Source organism: Acinonyx jubatus, chromosome A1 (genome assembly GCF_027475565.1).
Source record: "Acinonyx jubatus isolate Ajub_Pintada_27869175 chromosome A1, VMU_Ajub_asm_v1.0, whole genome shotgun sequence".
Lineage (NCBI taxonomy): Eukaryota > Metazoa > Chordata > Mammalia > Carnivora > Felidae > Acinonyx > Acinonyx jubatus.
Window position 1 is genome coordinate 211,039,574 of NC_069380.1, and position 12,498 is coordinate 211,052,071.

The following is a 12,498-nucleotide window of genomic DNA, read 5'->3' on the forward strand; positions in this document are numbered from 1 at the left end:
TCTGGAAAAAAGTCTGGAGTTTCCTCGAAAAATTAAAAATAGAACTACCCTACGACCCAGCAATTGCACCACTAGGTATTTCTCCAAGGGATACAGGTAATGTTGTTTTGAAGGGGCACAGGCACCCCCATGTTTATAGCAGCACTATCAACAAGATCCAAAGTATGGAAAGAGCCCAAATGTCCATCAATGGATGAATGGATAAAGAAGATGTGATATATATATATATATATATATATATATATATATATATATACACACACACACACACACACAATGGAGTATTACTCAGCAATCAAAAAGAATGAAATCTTGCCATTTGCAGCTACATGGTTGGAACTGGAGGGTATTATGCTAAGTAAAATTAGTCAGAGAAAGACAAATATCATATGACTTCCCTCATATGAGGACTTTAAGATACAAAACAGATGAACATAACGGAAGGGAAGGAAAAATAATATAAAAACAGGGAGGGGGACAAAATGTAAGAGACTCTTAAATATGGAGAACAAATGGAAGGTTACTGGAGGGGTTGTGGGAGGGGGGATGGGCTAAATGGGTAAGGGGTACTAAGGAATCTACTCCTGAAATCATTGTTGCACTATATCCTAACTAACTTGCATGTAAATTTAAAAAATAAATTAAATAAAAATAAAAATAAATCATATAGAAGAGCAAAGGGCTCAGCATCACCAACACAATTTTGAGGAAGGACTGGTCTTCACAGATATCAAGACTTATTATAAAGCTATTTGAACAGCAGGGTATTGGTATAGCAATACAAAAATTGACCAGTGGAAATAGCTAATAACTACGTGAAAAGATGTTCATTGTCAGCGACTATGGAAGACAGATACTGATTGCTCACAAATTTTCCTTCTTTCTTGCTCACAGACTATCCTGTCCCTCCTCTCCCACATCCAATAACCATGTACTCCAGAAGAGACAGAGTCCTTCTGAAGAGCCACAAGGTGTGAATCTTGATTAATACATGATTGGTTTAGAAGTGAGCATGTGATATAAATCCAGCCAATGAGACATGAGAGTGCACCTGCTGGGGGTTCTGAATAAGGTTTTATAACTCTTTAAAAGGCACATGAGGAAAAGACATGAGCCTCTTCACTTCTTCCCATCTTTGGAAATTGTTGTGCAAGAGTTGGATCCTTGGAGCTACTGTCCTTTTTGCAACATGAGAGAGTATCTGAATCAAAGGGCAATATCCTGAGAATTACAGAGAGAAAATGAGGAAAAAAGACATAGGACTCTGGATGTCTTTGAGCTATTCATTTAACCCCCCCAGCACTTCCCTACCTCCTAAATGGTGTGCAGAGCAAAGAGCAATTCATGTGAAGCCCACACTACATGCAGCATACGTGGGATGTATCACATCCCAAATGGCTTAATGGAGCAATTCACCTTTATGATTTAATAGTGAAAATAGATGAGGTTGATGTTAACTAGACTTAGTGTGCTGGTCATTTTGCAACACCATGCTGTACATTAGATCACCAGAACTCATTCATCTTATGACTGTAAGTTTGTACTTTTTGACCAACATCTATTTCCCCCACATACCGGAGTCTGGTAACATCATTTTTGAGACTTGGCATAAAAACCCCCTCTTCCCATGGGGCATGTGGGTGGCTCAGTCGGTTAAGCGTCTGACTTTGTGTGTGTGTGGTTTCTCCCTCAGGGTTCGAGAAGTACAGAAGAATTTGTACTTGTGGAGAGTTTGCAACTGACGAGATGCTAATGAAGTGCATGTGGACCTGGAGGTAGTTTGAAATAAACATAACAGAAACCCAAACCTGTGACTGTTGAGAAGGGCAACTCTCTGAAACTCAAGAAAGAACAAAATGCCAATGACAGTAAGACTTTTCTCTAAACTTAAACAGAAAGGTCCCTCATACCAGCAGTTTCTTGCATTCACCACCCCCCCCCCACACACAGAAAAGCTACCTATTATATAAAACAAAAGCCAATTATAGTGTAGGAAAGTACAAACTATAAAAAATCAGAAGTCAATAGAATTGAAGCAACTGGCTTACCTGAAAGAAGAACACCTCATTCTGAGCAGTTACTTGGTGAACACTGCCACCACCGCCCACAGGACCTCGTTGGTGTTGGCCTTCAGACACTCCACTTTCAGATCTAAGTCGAGGAGCTGCCGTACTCTCTTGGTGGCTAAATCATACTGCTCGTCCAGAAGGGGGGCGAAAGCATTCTCCAGGACGTTGGAGGCTTGGGCTAGGTAAATAAGGGCCAGCAAGCGTTTGTCCATGCAGTGAGGGTAATTCACCCATTTGTCAAGAACAGCTTCCTGTACCTTCTTGATGAGGCACTGCTTGATATTGTGGTTGGTCATCACGTCAAAAAGTAGAAAGTTCTGGGGCTCCTGGGTGGCTCAGTTGGTTGAGTGTCTAACACTTAATTTTGACTCAGGTCATGATCTCATGGTTTCGTGGGTACAAGCCCCACGATGGGCTCTGAGCTGACTGCTCTGGAATCTGCTTGAGATCCTCTCTCTCTCTCTCTCTCTCTCTCTCTCTCTGCACCCCTCTTTCCCCCTGCACACGCTCTCTTTGTCTCTCTCAAAATAAATAAAGTTTAAAAAATGTAGGAAGTTTTGGGGGCATCTGGGTGGCCCAGTTAGTTAAGTGTCCAACTCTTGAATTCGGCTCAGGTCATGATCTCTGGTTTGTGAGTTCAAGCCCCGCAACAGGCTCTGTGCTGACAGTGTGGAGCCTGTTTGGGATCCTCTTTCTCTACCCCTCCCCGACTCACTCAGTATCTCTCTCTCTCAAAAAAAAAAAAGGCAGAAAGTTTCTACTTGTTTCTCTGTTTCTCTGTTTTCAATATGCCCTTTTACACCAGGTATTTAATCATTCTTGCATATTGCTTAACTGGTGATACAATTCTAAGAGATCCACATCTCACCTAAACAAAAGTTTTTGAAAATTAGAGAATTTCAGCCTTATTTTTTCCCACTCTTAATATGAATAGCAAAATGTGTTCATGGTAGCTGGTGTGTTTCTAGAGAAGTAGAATACAGAAAGTATTTTATGTTAGTCTGTTTTCCTCGAATCTGAACTTCTTATGGGACAGGAATCATATTTTATTGATCTCTGTAGCCCCAAGCACCAGGTATATTTCCTGAAACTTAGTACTTGCTCAGTAAGTATCTGTAAAAGAGAACGAATAAACTATTCCAACACACAGAATAGATGCCTAATAGTTTTAGTATGAGGTAGAAATGAGCCAAATTCTGGCACATTTCAGTTGGCATGAAGGTATCAATTAAATAGCCAAAGGATAAATGAGAGAGGTTTAATTTTTTAAATAAACTTTTTAAAAGAATAATTTTTGATTTACAGAGAAGTTATGAAGATAGTAGAGCATTGCCATATGCTGCACACCCAGTTTGTCCCACACCTCACTGGTTTTCCCATTAGTGTGGTACATTTATCATAATTAACGACCTAGTATTGGTACATTCCTCTTAACTAAAGTTCATACAGTATTCAGATTTCCTTAAGTTTTTGCCTAATACTCTTTTTCTGTTTCTGGATCCTGTCCAAGTTACCACATTCCATTTATTTATTATGTTTGCTTAGGCTCCTCCTGGCTTTGACAGTTCCTCCTTGTTTTGAGGACTTGGACAGTTTTGGGAAGTACTACTTAGGTACTTTGTAGATTGTTCCTCAATTGGGATTTGTCTGATGTTTTCCCCTTGATTAGACTGCAATTAAAGGTTTTTGGAAGGGGTACCACAAAAGTTAAGTACCATCCTCTTCTTATAATATCAAGGATGGACACTATGAACATGACTTAACACTGTTAGTGTTGACTTTGGTCCCTTGGCTGAGATATCTGTCAGTTTTCTCCATCATAAAGCCAAAGCCCCTGCCCCTTTTCATTCTGGACTCTTGAAAGGAAGACACTCTGTGCAGCACACATTTAAGGAGTAGTGATCTAGAGGTGCCTGGCTGGCTCAGTTGGTTAAGTGTCCGACTTCAGCTCTGGTCATGATCTCAGTGCGTGAGTTCGAGCCCCATGTCAGTCTCTGTGCTGACAGCTCAGAGCCTGGAGCCTGCTTCAGATTCTGGGTCTCCCTTACTCTCTGCCCCTCTCCTGCTTGTGCTCTGTCTCCTTCTCTCTCAAAAATAAATAAACATTAAAAAAAAATAAAAGGAGTGGTGAGCTATGCTGCACTTCTTTGAGGATAAGGTTTTTACATAAATTATTTGAAATTGAAAGTTTTACTTTTCATTAAAGAATTGAATTTAGGGGTGCCTTGGTAGCTCAGTCAGTTGGGTGGTTAAGCATCTGACTTTGGCTCAGGTCATGGTCTCGTGGTTTGTGGGTTCAGGTCCCGCGTCTGGCTCTGTGCTAACAGTGCAGAGCCTGCTTGGGATTCTCTCTCTCCCTCTCTCTGCCTCTCCCCTCTTACAAGCTCTCTCTTTCTCTCACAATAAATAAATACGCATTAAAAAAAGAATTAATTGAGATTCACATTAAAGATGGCTGGTTGAATAAGTACCCTATTCCTGACAAAAATGCCATGAAAATGAGAGCAGAGGGAATTTTATGGAGGCACAAACCTATGAGACTAGTAAAGAAAACAATAGCAGTAAAATTTTAGACACTGCAAAGTAAGTGGAAAAGTGGTAGATGGATTAGCGATCCAAGAAAACGAATCCTAAACTGGCAGTGGGTAAAGCAGAGAGGTAACCCACATTACACTGCAGATCCCCAAGGCTCAGAAACTGGCACCAGACAGCTGTGGAAACATGGGTGGAGGAGCAGATAATGGTAGGGCTAAAAATAGAGAGATTGTTTGAAAGTCTTTTTAGAAAGTACCTCCAGATCCTCTCATCTATTCTGTGCAGCCAGCCTAGTAGAAGAGAACAAAACACAGGGTCTCTGGACTCAGGCACACAGACACAGTCGAAGGAGGCAGGGATCTCTTACTGAAAACAGGGGGATCAAAGAGAAGTTTATGTCCTAAAATTTGTGACATCTTAGCCTTCTCCTTCCTCTCAATTCCTGGAACTCTGGAAGCTAGGATTATACCTTCCAGCCAAGACATTAGGAGAGTCTTCTCTGGAAAATTCTACCAGCCCAACAGAAAAGAATGAAAAACACTGACAAGAGAATTTCCTCAAAGAAGTATAATGAAGCCCCCACTGCACCACCTCCCATCATGAACACACATAGTTTCCAAATAACTTTCTGGGCCTCTCTTTCTAAATATGAACAGACTGCCAGGGAGTGCATTCATTTGGTAAAACCCCTCTAATGTGAAACACAGAGCTCAACATAAAATATGAAAATAACAAAAAGATGTTTATAATTGCCCTAAAATGGAATACTCTTCAGTGACAGAAAAAGGAACGACCTGCTGATGCCTGCTGCAGTGAGAACGGTGTTCACACACAGCATGTGAGGTGAAAGAAAGCAGACACAGAAGAACATTTATTGTACTATTCTATTTGTATGAAGCATCTAGAAAAAGTAAATGTGTAGAGACAGCAGATTATTGGCTGATTGGGACGAGATGGGAATGGAGATGAATTGCAAATGGGAGCATGAGATTTTTTTGGGGTGTAGAAATGTTCTACAACTGGATTGTATGGGGCGCCTGGGTGGCTCAGTCAGTTAAGCCTCCGACTTCGGCTCAGGTAGTGATCTCGTCGTCCGTGAGTTCGAGCCCCACATCGGGCTCTGTGCTAACAGCTCAGAGACTGGAGCCTGCTTCAGATTCTGTGTCTCCCTCTCTCTGCCCCTCCCCCATTCATGCTCTGTCTCTCTCTCTCTCTCTCTGTCAAAAATAAATAAGCATTAAAAAAAAGAAAAAATAATAAAACTGGATTTAGTGATGGTTGAATGATTCAACGAATACTCCAAACATCAGTGAATTAGACACTAAAAATGAGTGAATTTAATGACATAGGAATTATATCCTGGGTGGCACAGTTGGTTAAGCATCAGACTCTTGATTTTGGTTCAGGTCATGATCTCACAGTTCATGAGTTCAAGTCCCATGTCAGGCTCTGTGTTGACAGTGTGGAGTCTGCTTAGGATTCTCTCTCCCTCTCTCTCTCTGCTCCTCTCCAGCTCTTTCTCTCAAAAATAAATAAACTTAAAAAAAAAAAAGAATTATACCTGAATAAACTTGTTTAAAAAAAGAAACTCAGAGAAACAAACTATGGAGGGAGAAGAAAAATGAAAAATGTCATGGCTATCCCCAGAGAAATAAGAGATGATATGTATCCATATACAAGATGATAGTTTTAAAAAGGACATTCAGAGGATAACAACAACAACAAAAAAAAACTAGAAAAATAAAAAATTGGATGGCAGAAATGAAAAACTGAGAAAAGTGGAGGATATAAGGAATCCAAAGTGTAGAGCAAAATGGTGAATAACTGGACAATAAGAAAGAAAACATAAGAAATTAGATGGTTGATTCAGGAGGACTAACAGCTGAATGATAGGAGCTCCAGAAAGAGAGGGCTAACAAGAATGGTGGGGGAAAGTATTGGTAAAATAACATAAACAAATTTTCCAGAGCTCAAGAACATGAGCTTCTTCTCAGAAAGGCCCTTTGGGTATCCAGCCCAATGAATAAAAGACAAAAAACAAAAGCAAACAAAAACCTCAACAAACAATTTTAAAAAACAACAAAAGACTCATTATTGTGAAGTTTCAAACACTGGAGATAAACAGAGGATAGTAAAAGCTTCCGGAAGGGGAGGAGGACATGGGGGGGTGCAGATAATGGTGAGACAGATAATGAATAGAAGATTATGAATCAGAACGGCATCAAACATCTGAAACGGGAGGTGGAAAATAATGGAGCTAGACCTTCAAATTTATTTTTAAGTTATTTTTTAGCCAAGTGTTCCATATTTAGTCAAACTCTCCATCAAGTGAAAGAGTAGAAAAGAGACAACCTTCAAAAAAATTTTTAAAATATTTATTTATTTTTTGAAAGAAAGAGAGAAGGGGACAGTGTGAGCAGGGGAGGTGCAGAGAGAGGGAGACACAGAATCCGAAGCAGGCTCCAGGCTCTGAGCTGTCAGCACAGAGCCTGATGCGGGGCTCGAATTCAGGCACTGAGATCATGACCTGAGCCAAAGTTGGCCACTTACCTGACTGAGCCACCCAGGTGCTCCAAAAAGAGACAATTTAGACATGGAGAGGCTCAAAAAAATGTACTTTCCAGACATCTTTCCTAGGAAGCTATTTGAGGATGTGCTTGAGTGTGGATGAATGCTTGCACGTACACACACACACACACACACACACACACGCACACACTAAATTGAGCCCAAAAAGGGCTCAATTTAGAAAAAAGATATTGGGATATTGAGATACATGGGATTGAGGAGACAGAAGATCCAACGGAGACAAAGAGAATTCCCAGAGTGACAGCAAATGGAGTCCCAACAAAACAGGAGTGAAGCACCCGCAGTGAAACCTTGCAGACTGGAAAGCAGGGGGAGGGAGGCACTGGGAGGATTCTCTGGGACAGGAGCCAGGGGATGCGGGAGGCATGAGGGCCAGGATATAATTCTTCAATCACTGAACATGATTTGTATAAAGTGCAATTTACAGCTATTTTATAGAGCTGTTGAGGATGTGGGAATATTTAGTCAGTTGTTCAAAGAAAATGAAGAAAATATTAAAAAAAAATTTTTTTAACATTTATTCATTTTTGAGATTGAGAGAGGCAGAGCATGAGCAGGGGAGGGGCAGAGAGAGAGAGACACAGAATCTGAAGCAGGCTCCAGGCTCCAAGCTGTCAGCACAGAGCCTGACGTAGGGCTTGAACTCACAGACCATGAGATCATGACCTGAGCTAAAGTCGGACGCCCAACCGACTGAGCCACCAGGTGACCCACAAAATATTTTAAAATGAGGCAGTTATTGGGGAGCCTGGGTAACTCAGTTAAGCATCTGACTCTTGGTTTTGGTTCAGGTCATGATCTCACAGTCACTGAGCTCGAGCTGCACATTTGGCTCTATGCCAATAGTTCAGGGCCTGCTTAGGATTCTCTCTCTCTCCTTCTCTCTGCCCCTCCCGTGCTCATGCTCTCTCTCTCAAAATAAATAAATTTTTAAAAAATTAAAAAAAATAAAGAAGCAAAATCAGAGAAAATAGCTAAAAAATTGGAACTGTTAGCTTGGTGGATGATGGGGTAGGAGGGTTGAAGAGAAGGGACTGCTCTTTTATAAAAATCACTTTTAGTAATAATTGATGTTTTATACTATTCAAATGTAGCATGCTGATAAAAATAAGTGGATTTAATTATAATTATAGTCATTTTATTAAATGCAAAAAATGTAGGGGCACCTGGGTGGCTCAGTCGGTTAAGCGTCCGACTTCGGCTCAGGTCATGATCTCGCGGTCCGTGAGTTCGAGCCCCGCATCGGGCTCTGTGCTGACAGCTCAGAGCCTGGAGCCTGCTTTGGATTCTGTGTCTCCCTCTCTCTGCCCCTCCCCCACTTGTGCTCTGTCTCTCTCTCCTCTGTCTCTCAAAAATAAATAAACATTAAAAAAAAGCAAAAAATGTATATTTGAAATTAATCAATATCAAAAATAGAAAACTTCAAATTGTAGTATCAATACTCAATTTAATATGCATAAAATTGTATTTAATCATATGAATTAATACCAAAAAGAAGATTTGATTTGGAAAAGCCATTTTGCACTTTATGATTTGCTTTGTAGAATTGGAGTTTTAAAATTGTGATAATTAATTCATGAAGGGTTGAGGATTTGATTCCTACTTTCTGAGGTTTATTAATATTTAAAAGTCTGTATCTTAAGCATAAAGAACTTTGTCAAATTAAAGAGTAGTAAATCATTCCCCTTTGAAGAAAAACATCATAATTTGCATTCAAATTCCTTCCTTATCTTTTAAAAAGAGTAAAGACAGCACTGATTTTTAGGCCTCATGATATTTACTACCCCAGGAAGAGTTTGCAAATGGGAATTATACCCAAATCATGAATGTAATCCTGATTACTTTTTCTTCTGGGTTAAACATATGTGTACACACCCATATTTAAACATTAAGAAATTGACAACAGTTATTTTACCCATCTGTAGTCTGAGCCCAATGATGGAACAGCCTTTCTCCCTTCTACCCTCCCTCCCTATTTCCCTCTTTTCCTTCTTTCCTCTTTCTAGAAGCATTTACTTTGTTCCCAGTACTAGCTGAATGTTGAGAACACAAAAAAATAGTAAAATAAACTCTTTTCTACAGGGAAATTACAATCTGGTGCCACTTTCCACAACTAGCCATAAAGCAAGGTGTAAGGGAAAGAACAAAGTATTATGAGAACAGAGAGGAATCAGAATTTGCAGGGTGTCTGGGGACAGAATGTAAAGGGAAAAACTCTCCAAAGAGGATACTTTCTTGCTTTGACTTGGAGAGTCAGACAAGCTAAGGGAGAGAGGTGATGCCCTCTGCAGAGGGCGCAGCAGGCATAAAGCATCCAAGGGCACAGAAGGAAACAGTGAAAGGTACAGAGTACCCAGTATCTCTGCCTCCCAAGGTGATTAACTTCTGGTCCATTTTTGCCCTGAACACTCATTCCCTCAAAGTCACCTGCACACACTGGGAAGAGAATAAGAAGCCCGAGGCTGTTGAGTTAGAACTGGACACGCCAGGGTGGAGGGCAGGGAGGGCTCTATAGAACTGGGAATGGCTGTTTCATTCCTGGCACGAAGGAGAATGCATTGTAAGCACATTTGAATAAAGGAGTGCTCTATGAATAGTACTAAATTTGAAATTCTTGAACAAAAGGATTTTCTTCAAGTTCCAGGTTATTCAGGTTCAGGTGAGAAATGACTTGACAATTTATATTTGGAAATTGGACATGAGATGTTCTTTCATTTAACAATTATTTACTGGGTGCCTGCTGTGGCTGCTGTCAGTGTTCAAGACACTGGGGAAAAAAAGGTCTTAACATTTGTGACACATATTCAGGGGCTTCTTTATATTTATAGTTCATCTTTCTAGATTAAAAAAAAATAATAATTGCCAGAAATCAACTTAAAAATTCATCAAGATCGGGGCATCTGGGTGGCTCAGTTGGTTAAGCATCCAGCTCTCGATTTCATCTAAGGTCATGATCTAATGGTTTGTGAGATCAAACCCTGCATGGGGCTCTGCATTGACAGTGCATGGCCAGCTTGGGATTCTCTCTCTCCCTCCTTTTGCCCTTCTCCGGCTCATGTGCATGCTCTCTCTCTCAAAATAAATAAGTAAACTTTAAAAAAAAATTCATCAAGGCCAATTTAAGGGATTTACCAAGAATATTGCAGATACTTAGATGCAAATGTGAGTTTTTTCAAAAAATTATTATTATTTTTTTTAAAAATTTTTAAAAATTTTTACAAGATTTTTAAAAAATTATTACAAGAGGGGTGCCTGGGTGGCTCAGTTGGTTAAGTGCCCAACTCTTGGTTTCAGAGCAGGTCATGATCTCACAGTTTGTGAGTTTGAGCCCCGAGTCAGGCTCTGTGCTGACAGTGCAAACCCTGCTTGGGATTCTCTCTCTGCCTGCCTCCTCTCTCTGTCAAAATAAATAAATAAACTTAAAAAAATGTTTAAATTTATTACAAGAAAATTTAGCATTGCCCCTAGTAATACAGAATTATGAAACTGAAAGCACTTATGTGGTGATCTAGTGCCACCGTGTGTCCCAATTACTCAATTACATGATTTAACAGTCAAGATTCTGTATTCTTTTCCTATTGCAGCTGTAACAAATCACCACACATTTGTGAAAAACAACAAATTACCACAAATTTGTCATAAATTTGTAATGTATCTCAGTGGGCTAAAACCAAGGTGTCAGCCGGGCTGTGTGCCTTCAAAGCCCTACAGAAGTCTCTGTTTTACCTTTTCCACATTCTGGAGGCTGCCTGGATTCCCTCGCTGGTGGCTCCATTCCAGAACCAACAATGGCCAGTTGAGTCTTCTCATGGTAAATCTCTCTGACACTGCCTCTCCTCTTTCACTTTTAAGGACCCTTGTAATTACATAGGGCCCACCTGGATAATCCAGGATAATCTCACCATCTCAAAATCAGTTGATTAGGAAACTTCTATCTGCAATTTTACTTCTCCCCCCCATGGAACATAACATATTCACAGGTTTTGGGGATTAGGATGAAAATATCTTTGGGAGGGGGGCATTGTTCTGTATACCACAGAATCGATTAGGTTTTATTTGGGGGGGATATGCTACTTTTTATGTTTCAAATGATAAAGACATTAAACTGTTTCTCTGTCCTTATTTGAAACTTGGAATTGATAAACAGGAAAAACATATCTTTTGCCAATGTCTGTAAAATTAGCCACTGTGAGAAGTGAAATGATTCATTTTCAGAAATACCAAATCAAAGCTGTGCTGTCTAGTTAACAATAGGTTTACAACCTATTGGGAATTTGTATGAGCCCCTCTCCCCCCACACCCACCCCCCAAATGGATTCCCAAACCCTTAGACACTTCACTTCCTGGTTCTTCCCCTCTCCGTTTTTGGGCTTATTTTCACAGGCTTTGCAGTGAGCATGTGCCAAAGAACTGAAGTCTCTGTATCACCTCAAGGAATGTACATTTGTTCCAATCAGACTACTCCTTGCCTTGCATGGGCATAGGCAACGTCGGGTAAGGCTGTAACCTCTGTAGTGCTCAGCCAATGAGGAACCAGGGGAGAGACTTGCCTGCTAGGAGATAAATTGTCTGCTGTAACTGCCCCAAGTGTGCCTGTCCACCAGACACCTGCTTTTGCAACACTGTTGATTAAAGCCTTGCTCTACTGTGCTCGGAGTCCCCACGTGCCTCCTTTGATTGGGGCAGTGGGCTTACTTCTCACAGCCATGCACTTAGAAATCCTTCCAGTGAATTTTTACTTATGCTTTACTAATCTTAGCTAGAAAAACCCAAACTAAACATTAAAATATTGTTAAATTCATCTTAAAATTATTTTGACTTGGGGAGCCTGGGTGGCTCAGTTGGTTGAGTGTCTGACTCTTGATTTCAGCTGAGGTCTTGATCTCAGGGTTTGTGGGTTCATGCCCTGCGTCAGGCTCTGTGCTGACAGTGCATGGAGCCTGCTTGGGATCCACTGTCTCCCTCTCTCTCTGCCCCTCCCTCCCCTGTTCTCTTTCTCTCTCTCTCAAAATAAATAAATAAACTTAAAAAAATAATAAAATTATTTTGACTTGGCAAAGGCAGGTGTAAGCCCAAATACTGCTTGGTCATATACAAAATATACAAGTAGAGGGTCTTTTTTGTTTGTTTACAGGGCAAATGGCTTTGTTCACAAACCAGTCAGAATTAAGTTCACAAAAACTCATAATTGGAAAGTTTTGAAGGGATTAAAAGAGGAGAAGAAGGGAACCGGTGGATTTTGTTTCTTTACATGTATCTACCTCCGTTACTGTAGCAGATGAGCACCCCACTTTTGTACTGGTCA

General features: G+C 40.4%; 1 protein-coding gene across 1 annotated transcript; it reads right to left on the bottom strand.

Annotated features, from left to right (window-relative positions):
- Positions 1–1,998: 1,998 nt before the first annotated feature.
- Positions 1,999–11,003, bottom strand: LOC106979745 (Golgi phosphoprotein 3-like). The gene is made up of 2 exons (XM_015077679.3): positions 10,920–11,003; positions 1,999–2,395 (listed from the first exon to the last, which is right to left on the bottom strand). Exons 1-2 carry the CDS (start codon positions 11,001–11,003, stop codon positions 2,078–2,080), a joined length of 402 nt encoding a protein of 133 aa, XP_014933165.1. The 3' UTR covers positions 1,999–2,077.
- Positions 11,004–12,498: the final 1,495 nt, after the last annotated feature.

Excerpts from the sequence above, each read along its gene's own strand:
- LOC106979745 (XM_015077679.3), bottom strand. The coding sequence starts at position 11,003 with ATGAGAAGACTCAACTGGCCATTGTTGGTTCTGGAATGGAGCCACCAG. Across the intron at positions 2,396-10,919 it reads GCCTCCAGAATGTGGAAAAG|GAGCCCCAGAACTTTCTACT; the intron begins GTAAAACAGAGA and ends TGAGCCACCCAG.